Source organism: Arvicanthis niloticus, chromosome 16, assembly GCF_011762505.2.
Source record: "Arvicanthis niloticus isolate mArvNil1 chromosome 16, mArvNil1.pat.X, whole genome shotgun sequence".
Taxonomy (NCBI): Eukaryota; Metazoa; Chordata; class Mammalia; order Rodentia; family Muridae; genus Arvicanthis; species Arvicanthis niloticus.
In genome coordinates, this window is record NC_047673.1 from 4,067,501 (window position 1) to 4,088,152 (window position 20,652).

At 43.3% G+C, this 20,652-nt stretch overlaps 1 protein-coding gene across 2 annotated transcripts in view; it reads right to left on the reverse strand.

Annotated features, from left to right (window-relative positions):
* The window catches only part of Nalf1 (NALCN channel auxiliary factor 1), a 522,636-nt gene that overhangs the window by 17,918 nt on the left and 484,066 nt on the right, over nucleotides 1–20,652 (reverse strand). For both annotated transcript variants that reach the window (XM_034520917.2, XM_034520918.2), the window contains exon 2: nucleotides 10,099–10,270. In XM_034520917.2, coding sequence (XP_034376808.1) covers nucleotides 10,099–10,270 — 172 coding nt within the window. The remainder of the gene's footprint in view (nucleotides 1–10,098; nucleotides 10,271–20,652) is intronic.

The following is a 20,652-nucleotide window of genomic DNA, read 5'->3' on the forward strand; positions in this document are numbered from 1 at the left end:
TCTTTTCTTATGTAAGGGGTAGAATTTTTTCTATTCTAGAGCAAGGCTTGTTGAAAGTCTCTGTTTTACTCCAAATTTTCAAGCCATTACTCATTCACTAATCAGTGGGGGCTGGAAAACACATTCTATAGACACAGAAGCCAGGGTTCCCTCATCTCCTGGCTTGAAGAGCAGGCTATTGCTCTCTCAGCTGGAGTGCAGCTGACAATGTTGTTAGTCATTCCTGGGGGCAGTGGGTAGTTGGTCTCACCATGCCAGAGGCCATCTTTTCCACAAGTCTTCTTCACACTGTTTTTCCCACCATGTGTGGGTGTTTCCAAATTTCCTCCTTTCAAATGCATGTCTAAGTTCTGAACAGTGCCCCCAAGACTCACACACCAAAGGCCTAAATTCAATGCCCCTAGGTATGACTATCTGTGGAGATGGTTTTCTCTTGGGTCAGTGAGTAACCTTCCTCTGCCTCACCTACAGGAACTCACCATTTCTGTATTTTACAAGATTAGCTCAGTGGTTATGTGTATACACACTAGACACACAAACCCACATGCACATGCACACACAGGCATATATATACACACACAGGTGATGCATGCAGATACATGTATCCATACTACATGTACACACACATACATGAGATACATGTATGCATGCTACACACACACACATGCACACACACACATGCACGTGCACACACTCTCACAAGCACACACACATACATGAGCTATATGTATGCACACTATACATATACACACACTACACACACATGCACAATATATGTATGCACATTACATACACCCATTCACACACATGCATGCACACACATACAGGCAAACATGCAATACACGTTTGCACACTACACACACATCCATGCTTGTGCACATGCACACACATATGCACACACACAAACACACACACACGCCATTTTCATCATGCTGAAATTCTAACTCATAGACTCAGACTTAAATCTATTTTAAAATAAACATTTCATCTTTTATTTACCTGAATTCAGTGTGCAACATAGCAACTTAAATTGCAAGCATATATGAATGATACATTAGAATTTTATACATATATTAGCTTTAAGTTGATATAATTATTATATTTTGTATGAGAGATACAATACATAGACTAAGGTCAGTCAGATTCATGGCAATATTTAGAAACATATAAAAAGCTTTGGCTTTTGACAATGATATAACTGATACATCTATTGTTTCTGTATGTGTGTTTCTGCATATGTGTGTGTGTGTGAGAGAGAGAGAGAGAGAGGTGGGTGGGGGGGGGACAGGGGATGGGGCAAAAACAAGAACCAGCAAATGTTTGAGAGACAGAGGGTGGGATCTGAAAATCTCACTTTCCATCTGTCTGCCAGAGCTAGCCATCTGACCACACACTTTTCTAGGAACAGAGAGCTAGACAGTCTTGGTCTTTATTTAACCTAAGAGAAAAGAAAAAAAGAAGTGCATCAACATGGCTTCCTGGCAGCACAGACCACAGCTATCCGCGTGGCCTTTGGTGGTAACATGGGCCACAGACCTCAATGACAGCACCCATCTGCAGTAGGACCATAGACCAGACATGGCCTCAGTAGCAGCACTGCCACAAAGAAGTCCGTGACCTGTGCTCCTGCTGACTGAAGAGCAAGGTGGCTACTTTTGCAGTGGTATTGCTGATTGCGGATTCACAGGAGGCTGGTGTGACAACCCCTATCACCCCTTCCCACCAAAAATAACAGCCTAGACAGAAAGCTATAAAGAGACCTCTTAGAGTTTGTGATAAGGGTGCTGAAGTATAGCTATCTACAATTGATTGTTTTTAACAGGGGTGTAGGTGGGGAAGAACCCAGTTTCATTTAAGGAGCTGGCCACTGGGAGTTTGACCATGCTCCAGTGAATATATGGGCAATACAAACTGGACTTGTCTTTCTTTTCTTTTCTTTTTTTTGGGGGGGGAGGTGGGGAGTGGGGAGAGGGTGGGGATGAACCTGGGAGGACTGAGGAGTGAATATGATCAGTATTCATGATGTAAGATTCCCAAAGAATCAATAAAAAATTATGTATTAAAAATAGTCCACGTTGGGAAATACTCGTAGCATCCGCTTTTGATGTGACGTGTGGTGTGCAGAGACAGGGAGTGTTTGTGAATACTGTCAACCTGCAGGGAAGAGGTGAGAGCCAGGGGCTTCCAGTTCTGTGAACACACGGAAGGACTCTGCTTTACCAAACAATAGAGACCTTTCTCAGGAGCTGGTTTCAAGTTAGCTGACTGGCAGTTCTATCCCACTAATGATATGAACACTGGACTTATTCTTGCTTTTGCAGTAACAGACTTGGGAAGGTAATATCAGACTAGACAAAGAGTACTGAACATTTTCTGTTTGTGATCCCTTTTATTCTACACATTTTTTTTTTTTACAAATCAAATATTTACTGATAATAAGTCATAAAGAAATTTGAAAGTTCTTCTTCAATAAACACTGAATTTTGCTAGTCATAAGAGATGAAGCCAATGGGCACAGTGGTGGGGTGGGTGTGATTATGTATTTTTGTATAAAGAATTGAATCTTGGGTGAATATTTCATTCTGCAAGGTTCAATGTCTCCAACATTTCCCAGAGCTGGCCAATATTTTGATTCTACAGTCATAATGTGAAAGTGTCACTTTGCAAAAATCTTTAGTACAAAATGGTAGAGTGATGTTTAAGACCCATTTCATAAACCCATGAAAATTTTGCCCTCATCTGAAGCCACAATTTTTCTGGTATTTTTCCTGAAACTGAAGCTGATACCTCAAACAGCAATTTTTACAATCGAGTGTTCCAAAACAAGACCACTCTAGGATACATAAATTAGACATTGGTATGTTGAGAAATTGATGGCAGAAACCATTTAGTCTTCCTTTTCTGTAACCAAGCCATCATGCCCCTGCAGGAACAGAAAACTTCGTGCAATTAAAACACCGAAATTCATAGCATATGACAGTTTCTCATGTGAGCCTCAGTTTTCAGCATGTTTTGTTGATAGTGTACAGTGGTGATTGCAGCCCTACTGTGTGCTGCTGTGTGTTCTTTGGAGTTACAACACAAGACAGTTGAGCACCGAGAAACAGCTGGAATTCATTTCGCCTTTGCTTTGGATTGTTCTGGGGTGATCGCGTTCAGAAATCTTTTACTTTTGCTGGTTTTTCGTGGTCCCACATTCAGCGACATATCCCATGGCTTAAGAAGTGGGAGACTAGATGGACCAGGCGACCCAGACTTGTCCAGACGATGATCGGCTCTATACTTGTGTGTAGTGATAGCTGTGGCCAAGCAAGTTCAGATTGCAGCAGCTACAGACTAGAAATCAATTTTCACAGAGACGTCTCCAGTGCAGGTGAGACAAGCAGACAGACTAAGGGAATGAAGTCTCCCTGTCCTGTTAAACCTGGCAGGCTACACTATCTTTCCTAATCTGAAACTATTATACTCAACAGACTAACCCAACAAAGCTTGCTCTTCTAGAGCCCCCACACAGTTGCACATGGCTGTCAGAGAGAGAGAATGTCACTTCTTTGCAAGGTTCAAAGGCAGCTGAGTCATGCTGTCAGTAAAGCCTCTGAGGCACCAACCACTGTTCCCCACACATGCCCCCTCATGGCTCTGGACATAGCCCCGCTGACCTGGAGCAGTGACCTCTGGGTCCCCGTGACTCAGCTTGGACTCCTCTTGGGACTAGCTCAACTCCAGTTCCTGCCAGTGTTCCAGACTCCAATTCTTCAACACACCCAGTCTATGCCATTTAATTTAATTTCTCTGCTTAGATCATGCAAGCTGTAGGATCCGAAGCAGAAGGTTCACCGGAGGCGTGTCAGAATTTCCCCAAAGCTGTGGAGAGCAGCAGGCTTGTGGAGGGTAGCAGACTGCCACCTACAAATCTGGAGCTCTGTGAGTGTGCCCACAAGCTCTCTTGGGTTCTCTATCACTGCATAGGATGTACCTCAGTCCGTGCACTCTGTTCTTTAACCAGACAAGCGGGGAAATGCCCAGCTTCCACTGCAGTGCAGCCAACTTCCTGAAGCCATCAGACTGGACTGGGGGGCGGGCTGGGCTGTCTTCCTGAGGGGAAATTCTGCTGAGTATTCATTCTATGGGCTTAGCTACATTCACTAACTGCAAAGAAGGGGTTCTTACAGTAGACACACATTTCCCAAGCCCATAGATACTGGGAGACTTTAGACATCCTAAATCTTGTTGCCCATGTGACCCCTTGCCAAAAGCAGATGTCTGAAGGTAGAAGACAAAATCAGTCATCAGTAGGGAGGTTCTGAACTGGAGTCACCGGACACCTGTAAATACCAGGTTCTATAGAAAGGAATGAGCACGACCATGCAGTGATCCCAAGTTCTCCACATTTAATTTTGTGACCTGGTGGTGGTGGTGGTGGTGGTGGTGGTGGTGGTGGTGGTTTGGTTTGTTTTGTTTTTTTTTTTTTGCATTGCATTTTCTTCTAGAAATATCTTAGCTCTTCAAATTTGTCTTTTGACTTCAGGGTTCATAATCTTATTGTTTGTGGTATAAATAACTTGGATTCTTTTCTCCAGAATTAAATTTGGAAAAGTACTTAAACATACATACATATATACATACATACATACATACATACATACAAATAAGCATGCATGCATGCATGCATACATACATACATACATACAAACATACATGCATACATACATACATATACTTTAAATGTGGAAATAGAAAGTGGCTGAGACATTGACACTAAAATCTGTAGAAAGCATATTTTCTACTATATTACTCTTTTAAAGAGAACACATTTTTTAAAAAATTAAATACTTCTCTGTGATATGGTTTACATGAGTTGTCTGTCTGTCTGTCTGTCTGTGCATGTCATGATTATTGGCTTTTCCTATGTGCCATTCTGATATCCTGCAGTAGCACGTACCTGCCACGAGGCGGCACCATCCACCGCCTTACCTAACCCGGCTGGCAAGGGCGGAACAAAAGCAGCCTACAGTGTTTTCCCCAGAGGCAGAAACATAACCCTATCCTTGTCACAGCTAAAAGAATGGGATGCAGAATTTACACGGAATTCTCAAAATATGTTTTATCTTCGTTGTCAGTAACCCCCAGAGGACCAACTTCTACTTTTGTTCTTGCGATTTTGGAGCAGCAAATGACATCAGGCCTACTTTATCCATCAATCAAAGGGTAATTTCCCATGTTTGTTACCATAGCACCCACAGCTGTGGTACTCTACTGTGTCTGTCTCCTTAATCTCAGCTCTCTAGTGCCTGTAAGCAATCAAGGATTGCTCTAGGAGCCCTCCCTGGTGAGGGGCGGGGGCGGGGCAGAGAAGGAAACACTGTAATTACTACAGTGGAGGCTGGGTAGTGAGACTCTGGTCACTACCTGCGCTCTGCAGACCCCAACGGGGCAGTGTGTGATGAGACTCACAGCATAACTAACAGTGAGTAACTGTGATTCAACCACCCCAGCCCTGACACAGTACTGCCATCGCCAGAATAACAGTCTGCCCTGATAACACCCAGAACTTCTTAATTACCCCTCAGATGCTCCTCTGGTCACGTCAGTTTTGCTCAACGAAGAAGTATCTCAGTTTATCATCCCCCTTTCCCCCAAAGCAAAATTAAGCACGAGCAGGAGCCCTTTTGTCATCTAGATACATGGTCGGAACACTGGGGCATGTGTGCAGCACCCTGAATTGGACACTTTACCGCAATGGACAGGCTTTCTGGAGCTTCAAGAGGGTCAAGTTATTCTGTTGATGGTCAAAACATTACATTTGAGAGCTAAAGTTTAGGACATGGCTAAGTTTTGTAAGCACCACCAAGAATGGTGGACCAGAGGTGAGGACAAGGTGGTCTAGCATGCTCCAGGCTCTGCATTTGATCCCCAGCGCTGTGTAAATCAGGCATAGTGTTGACTGCCTGTAATTCAGTACATAGGAGGTTAGAGGCAGGAGGATGGGCGTTCAAGATCACTCTCAACCATGGAAGGAGTGCACATTGCAAAGCTAGCCAGAGCTACAGGAGACCACGCCTCGAGACAAAACACAGAAGCAGACAGGTGCTGAAATGTTGAATTTTATCCTAAATACCTCATGGTCATTTTGAGAAATTTTATGTTTTGAAACGATTAACACTTTATGAGCCATGGGCCTGAGCTCTACCATGTTTGTGGTTAAAGAAATCAGAATCATCCACCGCTGTCTAAGGGAACGGAAGGGCTCCTCCACAGTCTGGGTCACTACCCCGCCTTTCAGTAACAGTCCTGGGTGGAATGGGTCCCTCAGCAGCATCCAGCAAGGGGGGCACATGGAGTCAAGGGCTCAGTGGATACCAGGAGTTCTCAGGGTTACGGAGATTTAGAGAGACCTCCTTTGTAGACACCAGAAAAAAACCACTCATATCAAATCTGTTGAACTTGAAGAAATGCCAGCATTTATTCTCTCTCTCTCTCTCTCTCTCTCTCTCTCTCTCTCTCTCTCTCTCTCTCTCTCTCTCCATACACGCCCTCTCTCCCTCCCTCCCCCTCTCATTATTTGAGAATTTTGCCAATATACTCTGATACTCTGATCATATCGACTCCTACTGGCTCTGCTCCTATACCCTCCCCACACAGCTTTGCTTAAGGAAGCAATCAAGTCCAATCTCTGCTGCCCATATAGCATAGCTTGCCCTTCACTGGAGCATGGCTGTCTAACCAGGAGACACACACTAAGGAAATCGAACTCTCTGTTCCCCAGAAGTTAGCAACCACCAATAGTTCTCCGCTGGGGGTGGGGCTTTGTGCCCACCTCCTCTCTGCAGGCTTCGATTTTATTTGGTTCGAGCTTGCATGTTGATGTGACAGAAGCTGCTAGTTACTCCTCAGACACCATTCCTCCTTAGTCATGTACCAACTATGGCTCTTATAACCTTTCTGCCTCTTCTTCTGCAATGATTCTTGAGCCTTCCCTGGTGTGTGTGTGTGTGTGTGTGTGTGTGTGTGTGTGTGTGTGTGTGATAAACATTACATTCACATTCATGGCTAAGCATTCCCCAGTCTCCTGGTGTCTGCACCTTCACTGGTTGTGGATCTCTGTGTTAATCTCCTGCATCCTGCATCTCCTGCAAATAGAAACTCCCTGGTGAGGGTTGAGAGCACCACTCACTGTGGGTATAATGATTAACCACCAGGACTCTGTTTAATACAGTGTCCATTCATCAGGGTTATGGTAGTAGGTTCTCCCAGGCATCTGTGGCCTGTCCAGTCTCAGGTTCTTAGTCTCATAATGCTGCCAACATTGAGTGACATCTTGTGAACAGAACTTAGATTCTTTTAATTCCTAATGATAAGTGACTGTAGTTTTTGGTCCATGGTTTTGAAATAACCTTATTGACTACTTTTGTTTATAAAATCTGGAATGAAAGAGGAACAGTTCTGACTGACTTGGATGGTCGATTCATTTAATAGACAGTGTTTAATGCTTGTCCTTGGCCCTGTGCTATATGTCTGTCTGTATATCTGCTGTTAGGGGCCATCCAGGCGGCCTGCATGACCAGCAGCTACAGGAAGGAGGTCATGCATCACTTCTCTATTGAGCCTGTTCTTTTCTGAGTTTAGAAGACCTTTCCTTCACTGCATACAGAGGAATCTGGCTGGCTCACATCCATTCCAAGGTGGCATGCAGCTCTTAAGTATCTGTCAGTTTGGAGCTTCAGAAAACATTTGAATTGTCTTGGGGACATAGTGCAGAGCTCCAGCAGGCTGCCCTTCCAGAAAAAAGTCCAGCCTGGGCTCAGTGAGCATCTGCAGAGGTCTGGGTTTCTTGCTTTCCTGAGATACAGTTGTTTTTTGGTCATGCCTGGAACTCTCATTCATACCGTCAGATAGCAAGGATGAGTGCAAATCGCTTTAGCACAACTCCTGCCATGCAACTCAATTTAACTCTGCAACCTCAGGTAGGGATGACAGCCTGGACACAGAGTCTCCTCCAAAGCCTTGTCCCACCCCAGAAGAAAGACATGTTTCTTCCTGCTGTGTGAGCTCGAAAAATTTCTGTGTGCTGGGCCTGAAAAATCCAACTTTAGAGTTCTGAGCTTAGTAACATAAGGGTCACAACGCCAGCAGAAAGCAATCCACAGACAGGCCTCTGAGTACTCAGCAAAAAGTGACTCTGAAGTCCTCCAAGGGGCTGTGTCATTGTCTTCTGGGCCAGTGACAGATTTCTCTTTTTTGTCACCTTTCTTTAGAGATGTCACTGTAGCTACAAACAGGCAGATTTCACAAAACCCAAAACAACCAAAACCAACCAAAAATCAAGTTGCCCATGAGCCTTTGGTGTAGAAGGCACCTGTGCCAGGCCTTTGGGTCCTAGTAGCCTGGAAGGCATCTAGAGAGAACTCTGCAAACACAGGTAGAGGCCAAGAGATGATGAAGGTCATAAACTGAAAACCTTCCATAGGGCTTTTGTCTTTGTGGTTCATTGTGGGATCTGCTGATCAGTCAGGAAGGACCACTTGCTGTGAGGGCAGCTACTAAGACTCAGGGACCTTCACAGAAGGCAGCATGCTACAAGGTTCCCTTGAAGTTTAGACTTTTAGAATGCAGGCTTTCATTTCTTATGGTCAGTTATGGAAACTTCTTTGAGAAAGTCAGCATAATTTCTGGTGAAATAAGATTTTCCTGTTTTCCTTCTTCTCTGGATGTTTCCTTCACTTCCTTCCTTTATTTACCACCTCCTTCCCCCTTCAACCCTTCCTTGTCTTCTTTTGCTCTCTCCTCTCTTCCCCCTCCTCTTCTTGCTGCTCCTTTTTAATTCCCCCTTCCCCTTCCTCTTTCCCTTTCTTCCCACTCTCTCTTCTCCTTCTTCATCCCAGTCTCCTCCTCCTCCTCCCTCTTCCTGAACCCCACTCTCTCCTCCTCTTTTTCTTCCCAGTTCCCTCCTCCCTGGACCCTGCTCTCTCCTCTTATTCATCATCCCAGCACCCCCTGAACCCTGCTCTCTCTTCTTGCTAACCTTGTAGTTTTCCATCATCTGAATCCTCACAGCATGTGTGGTGGCCTGGGCTGGGGACAGTTATTGTGACTCACCAGTGAAAAGCCAGCTTGTGTGATGGGAGAGATGCCCTTCTGCTTGCCAGGGCTGGCTCTCAGAGGACTGACTGTATCTTGATAGTTTGTTACACTGAACAGTGGAGGCCTGGAAACCACCTGATACATTGTCACAATGAGCATAAACTACTTGATACATAGTCACAATTAGCATTTCAACTTGTCCTTATTTCATTTATTTATTTTATGTGTATTAGTGTTTTGTCTGCATGTATTTCTGTGCACCTGCCTGCACGCCTTGTACCTGCAGAGATTAGAAAAAGACATCAAGCACCCTGAAGCAGAGTTATAGATAGTTGTGGATCCAGCATGTGTGTGCTGGGGAGCAACACCGGGTCCTCTGGATGAACAAGTTAAGTAAATTGTTTTAAAAATTGGGTCTTCCTTCCTCTTAGAAGAGAAATTCCAAAGGACTCACATCAGCAGAGTGATCAGTAAAGGTGCTGTCCCCATTGACAATCTGTCAGGATGAGACTGTTCTTAGCTTTGACCCTGTATTCTCTGTCTGCCTAAACTACATAATGTTCATGGGTTTCTGGACACCAGAGCTGGTGTTGGCATCCTGCCTGTCTCAGTTCTTTGCCCAAAAAAGGGAGATATTGTTATCAGAAAATATAGAAATCACCTATCCTGGCCTCTTATGCACCAATGTGCACATGTATGACTCAGGCCGACATTTCATTTTGTCCTCAATACTGATTAAGGTAAGGTGACAACATTCATCACAAGATACGCAGGAGTCATTGTTAAAGTTGCCCCATTCCCCTGCAACTATCCTCATGAGACATTCACAGAGATCCTCAGTTGCAGCATAGCTGTGTGGTAGAGACATCAGCCCTTGTTTAAATCAGTTTGGGAGGCTTTTCAGGGCTCAGGAAAAGAGGCCACGTAAAAATACCTTTGTGCAGTCTCAGGGTTATGGGAGCAGAAGGAAGCAACATGTTGATGGAGATCAGAGAAGGGCCCCCACCCAGCCTGTACCTGTGCAGATGAAGCTGGAGAGGCCTCCGTAAATGACTTCGTCATTGTCGGGCAATATGAACGGACACCTCGTCTGCACCTCCAAACAATATTGCTTGCAAGGGATGGTCTTTCTGCAGTTAAACTGTGTGACTTCAAAATACTGGGAGCAGAGCCAGGCTTTGTAGACAATCTGAAAGGCAAAGAGAGAAGAATCAGAGCTGTGAAGGGAATGCCACACACGTCTCTTGTGAGGAGAAGGATGGGCTGGGAGAGCATGCTTTGTTTTACTTGGGTCATAGACAACTTGGGGGTAGCGGGGTTTACAGCCCCACATGGTAAAAATGCCACTATGAGTATCTGCAGTGAGAATATCGAACACAATCCTGTGGAGAATGGAAAAGGTATTTAATTTAATGCACTCTTGGAAAACAGTGGATTTGAGCAGATTCTAAAGTTTTCAGGATCCAGTGATAGATAAAGAACACAATAACCCCTGCTAATAATTTGACTTGCTGCGGTGGGCAGAGAGATCCAGTTTCTTCCCTAGCTTTTCCACCTCTCATACCTCGATTGGCCACTAGATGGCGCGAAGCGCTTTGCAAGGACTCCTGCAGGGTGCAAAAGCATGTGGGCTGGTTACAGCTTGCTTTGCCCACAGCACACAGCAACAAGAAATGGGTGTTTGCATCTGTGACTCACACAGACTGAAAACCTCACCGAAAGCGGAAACACTCAGTACAGATCAGACGTAATCTGTTCCATTTGATTCGGAGAAGGATGGTCCCTCTACCACAGCCCCACAGTTGACCTTTGACCCAGTGCAATCTATCTTTGCTAAGTATTTATGTACTTTATACTGACGTGTAGCTTTCCCGGATCTCTTTCTCTGTGTGATTACGGGGGAAGTAAGCATTGAAAATTCACCCCCACCCCAACGTGAAGTAAACTAAGTCTGAATTTAAACAAAGCAGCATAGAACAGTGACATTCAGTTTCTTTCCAGGTCTTTAGCAACAGTGAATTCTGCACATTTCTAGGGGTAAATAATACTATTTAGTTAACGTTTTATCCACTAAACACTACCTTGGAAAATGGATGGCTTAGCAATAAATGTACACGAATAAAACATAAAATAGGATGAAAATAAAAAGTATTTAACAAATATATGTGTTTTCCAAGCAAGTTACAATTTTTTGAGCCCTGATTCTTAGTATACATTTAGAATATATTGACTGATCACATATTTCTCAAGAATAGTAAGTATATAAATAAGTGGAAAATTTCAGAATTTGAAGCTTAAATATATAGATTTCCCAGCCTTTGGTTTTAGTGGTTATGCTGTGCTTAATCAGAAAATGCATTCAAAAGCACATGGCCATTAACAGAGCTTTCAGAGAACTGTAAACAACTTGACTAGGGTACCTCAAAGCCCATTTATTATGAGCTGATTGTTTTGGGATTATCTCACAATTTCTCGTTAGTTTCATAAAAAATAAATTTTATTCTTTGAAGGTCTTTAAAGGTGGCAATAATGAATATGAAATTCATTAATAAATGAGGACCAAATTTGCTTTTCTTGCAGTCAGTAATGATCCACCATTGTCCTGATCGCTTTGTACTTATGTGCATGGGGTTGTGAATGAATCCTAATATAACAACGACCCAAGGGACTGCTGAGAAGCCTTGTATTTCAGCTGGCAAGTCCAGGTATGCCATGGGATCCCAGGGTGGCAGGTGTTTGGTGGACCAGCTAACACCACAGAATGAGGGACAGAAACATCAGCTTTGGAAGAAGGAACAGAGAAGTGATGTCTAAACCACACTTTGGGATAAAGCATCAGTGGTAACTGACCATCCTACAGTAGTGTGACAAAATCCAATACGGGACACAGCATTCATGGTGTCAGTGGAGCCGTGGTGCCCGAGTGCCCTACGCACTTTGTGCTTTCTGGTTTTAATTACCTTTGCTCGGTGTTAGAAGCAAGTGACCGTGTTTGTATGTGCAGGCTAATGACACAACTGTGTGCTAGTGAAAGCCCTCACTGAGTATTTCCAGAACTCTTAAAACTACAGTGGTCTATTTCATTTTAAGGACTAATTCCTGCACATGCAAACTCCAGGTTTGTCCATGGGTGCCACTGTATACTCTGTCTTCAGTCCTGCTCAACTGGCTGTTAACTTTTTTTTTTTTTTTTTTTTTCAATTTTAGACAGAGTGCCAGGCCGGCCTTGAAGTCACTATGTTGTCAAGGATGATCCTTCTGTCTCCATGTGTCTGGAATTGCAGTATGGCAGCATATCCATTTATGTGTGCTGGGGATAGAACCTGGGGCCTTGTACGTGTTAGGCAAGCATGCTACCAACTGAGCTATAACCTCAGGCAGTTTTTATACTCTTTCAGACCTGTAAGTCTGAGTGTCAAGTTATGACTCCTATATGTCCCCACTCTACCCACAGACCATGGGGTGGTATTTAGTGATGCATTTTGAGACATAGACATATCCTTTGCATCCTTTCTCTTGCAATGACCCAGCTGAGATGGACTCCTTCTTACTCTTGCTCAATCATATTTCCATTGCAGATATTTCTTCCTGCCGAAAGAAGCAAGTGAGTGGCCAAAGCATTTTTTTTTCTCATCACCAGGCAGGAGGCTGCAGACAGAAGAGAGCTCCAGACACCACAGCGAGCTAGCACACAAGCAGCCAGCTTCCCTGCCCTTCAGTTCTGTGATGGACCTGAATGTTTGGATACGACATAGAAAGCTCTCATCTGTGAAATACATTTCAGTTCCCGGGCATCTGGTGAGAATCGGTGGAGGGAACCACGTGATCGAAACAAAACAGGGAGGACAGAGAAGAAATATTTTATCATAACGTGAGAGATTAAGGCAGAGGGATGAACTTTATATAATGAAGGAATTATCTTTTTCCCATGCAGACATGTTTGTGATGAAAGAGACAACACAAGCACCAAGGACATTTGCTAAAACATTCCTGCATTAACCAAGAAAGATTTGCCTGGGAGGAAAAGCAACTTTGTAATTTTGCAAAAGATGACTTGAAAAGTAAAACAAGACAGACAAACAAACAAAAATCCCAAACACATGCTAGCAAAAATATTGTTGCAAAAATCCGAATAGTGTTCTAGGACGAATGGATTCAACCTGAGACTATACCATCAAAGGCAGGAGATAAGGGGTGAGTGCTGGCAACCATACCTGCTTTCAGAGGGGGCTGCTGTGGGCTGTATGCCCATGGCAATGCTTTACTTGTTTATTTACCATTTTCAGTGTGGGATCAGAATGGCAAGATACCCTGAAAGGAACTTACATCTTGCAATAACCAATTAACTGTGCTTAAAGTTCACTCATTAGGAGTGAACCCATGACGTGCACTGTAAATCTAGCCTATTATCTGTGGTGGAAGAGGCCATGAACTCTAGAGAAAGGAGAAGCAGTCTTCTGACTCCTGCAAGTTGTCCTCTGTCTCCCACATGAAGGTGTGGCATACTCGTGCACACACACAAGCATACGCATATGAAGCAAGTAAATGTATTTTTTTTTTAAAGAAGTCAGATATTTAAGAAAGTAGTTGGCATCTGGGGAGAAGGTTCTGTCAGTGAAGTGTGTGCTGTGCAACATAAACTCCCGAGTGGAGAAACCAGCACCCCATAAACCCCATAAACCCCATAAACCCCATAAACCCCATGACAGCAGCACCTTGGAGATGGGAAGCTCCCTGGGGGATAGGCTAGCCAGACAGTCTAGCCTATCAGCAAGCTTCGGGTTCAGTGGGTGACTCCCTCTCACAAATAAGGGTGGTATTCATTTGAGTTAGACACCAGGAGATAGCTCTGGCCTCTGTGTGTAACACACACACACACACACACACACACACACACACACACACTCACTCACACATGAAGATAAATTTAAACATAGGTTATCATCAAATCAAGATGTCTTCCCTGGTCCTTCACTCTAGTAATGACTTACTTCCTCAGCTTCCTACCATGTTACTGCTGAGTTTCATTAGATCCACGTTTGTACAGGCTAAGTCTGCACTGTATGGAGAAAACAGGTATTTTTAAATGTTGGTCTGCAAAGCCAGCTACCTATAGCTGCTGCATTTTCTTGCTGAGTACATACTGTGCAGTTTTAAGTGGATGAGAGATTCAAAAGTCAAAGCTGGAGTTTGTCTATCTTCATGCTGACATTCTGATCTATCTGAGGAGTGCTGTATACACCTAGGAATTGGAAGGAGTGGGTTATTCTGAGCAGGAGCCCAAGAAAAATGGCTTCTCTCTCACAAATGGCTCTCCTGCCTCCAGTTTCTCCTGGCACTGGCTTTGTTGCCGATGCCGCTTTCTCTCACACGCCCGCCCGGTGGGTGAGCCCTACTAGAGTGAGCTCCGCCTCCACGCTGCAGTTAGAGGAATCCAGAAGGTTGATTGATTTCATTACTCCATTTTATCAGCTAGGCTCTGAGGGAAAAACGGAGTCCAGCACATACTCGGAGCTCTGTAGTCTTTCGGTATTTCAGAAGCTGAGGCAGGGGAATTGGAATCACAAGTTCAGACCTGCTTGTGCTATATAGTCAGTTCAAGACCAATCTGGGCCACTTAGTCTAACTCTGATCTCAAAAAGCTAACAAACACAAACGTGTGCCAGCGATATGTTACCTGCCGTGGCAAAGTCCTTACTTAGCAGGTGTAGGGCCCAGTTACCGAACAAAAGAAAAGGTAGAGATGATGAAGAAGGAAACTATGTTGCTAGGGATGAACTTTGGACATGCAAATGTGTTCTGCACATCTTCGATAGCTCAACAACATCCTTCTGCGAGAGGCACAAGCGTTCCTCCCCACAGTGAAAGACATAATGCATGGCACAGCCACAGTATTCATAAGTTTATCGACACAAGCTTCCAACCCTATGAATTGCTGACATGAATAATGTAGTGGATAATGAGGAAGGAGCCAGAAATGTACCTGGAATTGTTTATTACCCAAATTAACAACCACCTACAATCAAAAAGTATATTTCCCTGGCTCTGATTTTCTGGTGCACATGTGCTTGCTCTCTCTCTCTCTCTCTCTCTCTCTCTCTCTCTCTCTCTCCCACCCCTCCCCCGCACCTCTGCTCTCTGCCTGCCTTTCCTTCACATGGTTGTTTATTCAGTTATTAAATTACACAGTTGTAGGGTCATTTGTATACATTTTCCAGAGACTTTGCTAAGCATTTTTAGTATGCATTCTACACACTTAAATTGTTTAGAATATTGTCCTTACAAAAACACAAAATAGGAAAAATATACATAAGACCTATGAGTGTATTCATCATAGACCATGATAGACTCCAAGAGCTTCCTAAGACGGTGTAATGCTGACTTCGATGTGCCATCTAGGTGTGCCCATGGCACTTCTGAGAAGTTCATCATGGTTGGACTGGGATTTTCACTTCTTAAGTTATGAGATGTATCATGAGCATTGTCAGATTCGATTGCATAAAGACAGAACTTTTTAAAAGTATGCTGCTTTTAAAGAATTTTATCTATGACAATACAAAACAGTAACTCCCAAAGAACAAGCCCTGGTCTGACTTGAGTCACTGATGAAGTTGCAAAGAGACATGAGATGAGATTCAGCCACTGTCCTGAATGCACGAGTGAGTGAGCGAGTGAGCGAGCGAGAGAGTAAGTGAGTGCGTGCGTGACTGAATTAGTCGGAAGCATGCACACCCTGATGAAGGTGAACACAAACAGCTGCAGTTTACACAGGCTAAGTCCGTCCTTCCTGTTTTAGGCAGGGAGACCTGGTCTTCTCGGCCCTTCTTAGACTTGTCTCTATTTTAATCTAGAAATGAATGGGCTCCATGTCCTCTGTTGCTCTGTTTCTCAGGACAATCTGATAAGCTGCACACTCTGTGTGAGGTGCTTCGCTCAATGATGACAGTTGTTCGCACCATATTCCTGTTCTCACAGGTGTGACTCAGCAATTCTAGAACCATCTAAGTCCTGAACACTTAACCATAAGTGTGCATGTTCGGAGTGCTTGACGAATTCAATAAAATACAGTAAATAGCTCATCCAGTGTTTCTTAAGTGCCTTGCCAACTTTGGGAAACAGTAGGAGGGAGACCATATTACTGTATTTCTTCATAAATAGTGCAACTCAGAAAAATGTATATTTCAGCATCTTTAACTCTGTGACTGCCTAGGAAATCAGGAGGGAAAATCAAATAGGTGTTTTAGGCAAAATAGAAATACATTTAATTTATGTAATCTAAGATGAATGATTAAGATGAAAGATAGGACCTTTGAATTTTCCTAAAATATGTCTGAAATATGATGGGTCCCTACTGGTTATTTCTTGTTTTTCACTCCTCTTTTCAATAGCATCCCTGAGAAATAGAAAAGACACTGGCATTTCCTGGCATCCAAGTGCACAATGTCAGAGAAAAGATTGGATGGTGTCTTTAAGACAATTTAGAAATAGATGCCCTCTGGCCCTTGACCTGGGCTATAATCACATCGAGAACCATCTTCTGGAAGGCAGGCAGGCTTGCAGAAATGGATCCTTCCTGTTGCTTTCTTCTGTCTTAGTCGGAACTAGGTACCCATCAGGCTGTGTTTTAACAACAAAAACAACAAAATGTGTTGCTGAAGAACCATTATCACTACGGAGGCATAATTACCGAAGACTAACTGACGGGATCCCTGATCATTAATAACAATGGTCCTGGCAACCTGCAATCTGCAGCTTCAGAGCCACAGACCTCAGCTTCTTCAGAGCGGAGATTTGCATGTTCAGAAGGGCGAGGCTATATCCACTTTCATTCAGGAGTAAATCTCCACAGAAAGTGCACAAGTCGCTGAAATATGCCTCAGTTAAATCCAGAAGTACTTCCACAGCTTGTACAATTTACATCAGAAAATCTGGACATTTAACTCTAAGAATCATCTGTTTTGAAAATGAATATTCATATTCACGATAAAATAGGTCACTGCACAGATGAAGAACTCGCAGTTTTGTCTGTCAGACATGTGTTCATAGCCCAAATGGTTTCAGCTGACCCAAAACCCGACAAGCATGTGCACACACAGTGCATTAAACTGAAAAACTAGCCACTTGCCTCTGCAAAATATGTTTTGTTTTGCTGTCAGGGTTCTTGAAATAAGCACATTAATACATTGTATTCAATTACAGATAATATCAAGATTTAAGCAAAGCAAGGATCTCAGATTCAGCACTGACAAATTAATAATTGTTTCAAAATTATGGATGGGCTGAAAAGCAGAGAAAAGGCTAGCCAGTAAAGACTTTTCCCCATGTAAACAAAGTAACAAACACAACTAAGGAGGCAACTCTCCTCATGTTTCTTTAAAAAAGAAAGAAAAAAAAAAGGAAGGAAAGAATCGACAAAGCAAACAAAATTTCATATTGAAATAAGCAGATTCAGGCAACATAAAACTTAACTGATCAACTGATGGGAGGCAGCCAAGAAGAAAACTGAAATATTTATTAATTTTTAATTTTATTTTTAAGATAGGATCCCCTTTACAAACCAGGCTGGCCTGGAACTTTCAATTCTCCCTCCTCTGTCCCTTAAGTACTAAAATTACAGATGATGGTCACCATTCCTGGCTTTGGAATAGATTTTAAAATACCCACTCTAAATTCTAAATTAAAAACTGAAGTGTATTACTTAATCTTGTTATTACTAGAGATACTGTGAACACACTCCAAAAATCTACCTTTTCCCTGAATTCTGGTCATAACCCACCCTGATACTGTTGTATTTTTATCTTTTCCCTCCACCTCCCTCTCCTCCTCCCCTCTCCTTCTCTCTCTCCACATTTGGCCAGATTGTATTTCCATTGTCTTATTACAAAGCACCTTCTGCCTGTTTTTCCTCACACAGGAACTGAAACAACAAACACACAAAACACTGCTTGGCACATGTATGTGCGGTTTCAGTTCTCTGTCTAAGGTGAACTATGACCCCTCCCACCCCCTCAGGATGGTCTCTGGTTTCACTGAGCAGCCAGTCAAACTATATGCCTTAGTGAGTGTCTGCAGTTTCCACTCACAGCCTTTCTAAGCAGCAGAACATCAGACTGTAGATTTCACAGGAAGGGAGCTGCCACAGAGACCCAGAGGGAGAGAGTGTGCATATGGCATCATAATAGAAAGGAATTGGTACAGGTGGAAATACAGTTTGATTTTATTCCTATGAATTTAAGAACTTTGTTATTATTTAAAATCTGCATGAATAAAAAAAAAATCCTTTTGTATTTTCCCGTGTAAGTAAAACAATTGTTCAATTGTTACTAGCATGTGCAAGGGAAGAGACTCAGGAGACCATACAAAGCTGAGAAGCCAGAACTCAATTCCCGTCCCCCTCGGGTCAGACATATGGCCTAACGCTATCTGTCACTACTCTGCAATTACAAACTGTGCCACCCAACAGCATTCATCTAATGTGGATTCTTGTGGCAAAATAGATGAACGGTACAGGCTGGGCCACTGAACATCAGTGAGTGCAGGAAGTTCTTTGAGGCACTGTGTGGTGTGGTCCCTGCTCGGACTTCTGCTCTGGTTGGAACTCAGACCCCGGTCTCCTTCCTTCTACCTACAACAGCACAAATACTGGGCACTTTCAATTAGCTTGCAGCTTATATGGAGTACTTTTCTCAGCACTTTGTCATGTAGTGGGGTCATCTTGGTTATGCAAGTAATACGGATGCCCTCAAGTCCCACAGTGACCGTGCCCCACAGCATCATTGACACTGGTGCTTCCATGGTATCGGCTCCTCCTTCATAACAGAAATGCAAAACTGTATTTCCAACCCACCATTTTTAATATAATACTTCTACTGAGTCTTCCAGCGTTGGTCTGCATGTAGCCATGAAAGGGTTCGAATGGTGGAAGCTGCCAGCGTTTAAGGCACAACATCTGCATGTGAGTCCTAAGGACCATGCTTGTAGGTTTGATTGTAAAGCAACAAAGTAACGACCACCGTTAAATTCAGGTCATCTGATCACATAATCTTGATAATTTCACCAAGTTATAATTTTAGCCACGTGCGTGTCTACAACTCCAGGCTGTGTAGGACTGGTGACTTTCCTGTCTTGACACACAATGAATTAGACACTTTCAAAAGCAGTCACCATTTCCCCCCAGGGCATGTTACGTTGTACAGCACAAGACTGATGGCAAAATGGAAAGGTGTCTGTGCTGAAGAGACAATTTCTCCAATAGGGAAGCCGCAGCACTCGCTCCCGTGCATGTTGCGGGAGAGTGTGTATTTGTGTTATCTAAGATTTATTTGGCAACACCACACTCAGCATTTTCGTGTGGACAGAATAACGGTCTACATGTCAGCCTTCCTCAGAGGAGAAAGATGATGGAGGAGCAGGAGGTGGAAGGACAAATGTGTGACTTGGAAAACCCTCAAGTTATAAGGGTCTCATAGCTGGGGACTAGAGTAGTGCAGTGGTGAATCTGCCCAATCTAGGCGTGCAGCTTATATTTATAATGACTGAGTTGTGTTTTCTTTGACCAGTCCTATTTGGGTTGGAGATTTATTGCAACAGGTCTGCATGTCAGCTAGAATGAGTTCCCGTCAAGTTTGATGAGGTTTTGCTGATGATAGGTGTTTGCAAAGTTCCGGATGTCAAAATGCAAGCTCTTCTTTGTGTGTGTGGCACTTCACAGTACATCAAATGAAGTCAGGCCTCTTGATTAACTTATTCATCTCAGCAAAGGTTACTGAGTGCTAGCCTGTGGAGAGCATAAGCTAGGCTCGTTGGTTGACAGACTAGTCCACTATTGGCTATGCTGAATATCATATCATATTATATCATACTATACAATAAAACATAATATAGTATGATACAATAATATAATATAAGTAAACTTAGAAAAACAGTATCAGTGAAATTTAGTCTCAAAGAGGGGTAATGACAACTATCGTGGTATAGTATAACCTATTTGGAAAACAAACTAAAAGCATAATAAAAGGAACACTTAAGCCTGGAATCACTCACAAGAGTCCAGCCATTTCACCAACATGACCTCCTCTAGCTCAGTGACACGGAGACCATCAAATCTCTTGTAGAAGATTCTGAGTATCAAAGAGTAGAAAGCTTAAGTCTTAGGGAAGCAGGGAAGTAGGAGAGAGGAGGGGAGGGAAGGAAGCCCTGTTTCTCAGCAGTCAGAGGCTGAAGTTCCACACATAATCACTCTGCTTGCTCAACAGACCATGCACAGAAGTGCTCTCTCTTGTGCCACCAATCTCGAGGATGCCCAAGGCATTCCTTCAGTCATTTGGGGCTGTTTACCTGGATCTACATCAACCATGTAAGCAAAGTGAGGAGGCTGGTTATTCTAGGTTGGTGATGCTACTGCCTGTATGCCAAGGTCCCCTTACCCCATTTCAGATACTAAGGTTGCCCCTCCAACACAAGTAACCAGCTTCCTAGAAGTGGTATTTCTGGATTGTTTTGCCAAATTTCCTATCATTGTTTTGCCTTTGGTTTCCAGTTGAATATTATCTGAACCAGAACGGGCTCAGA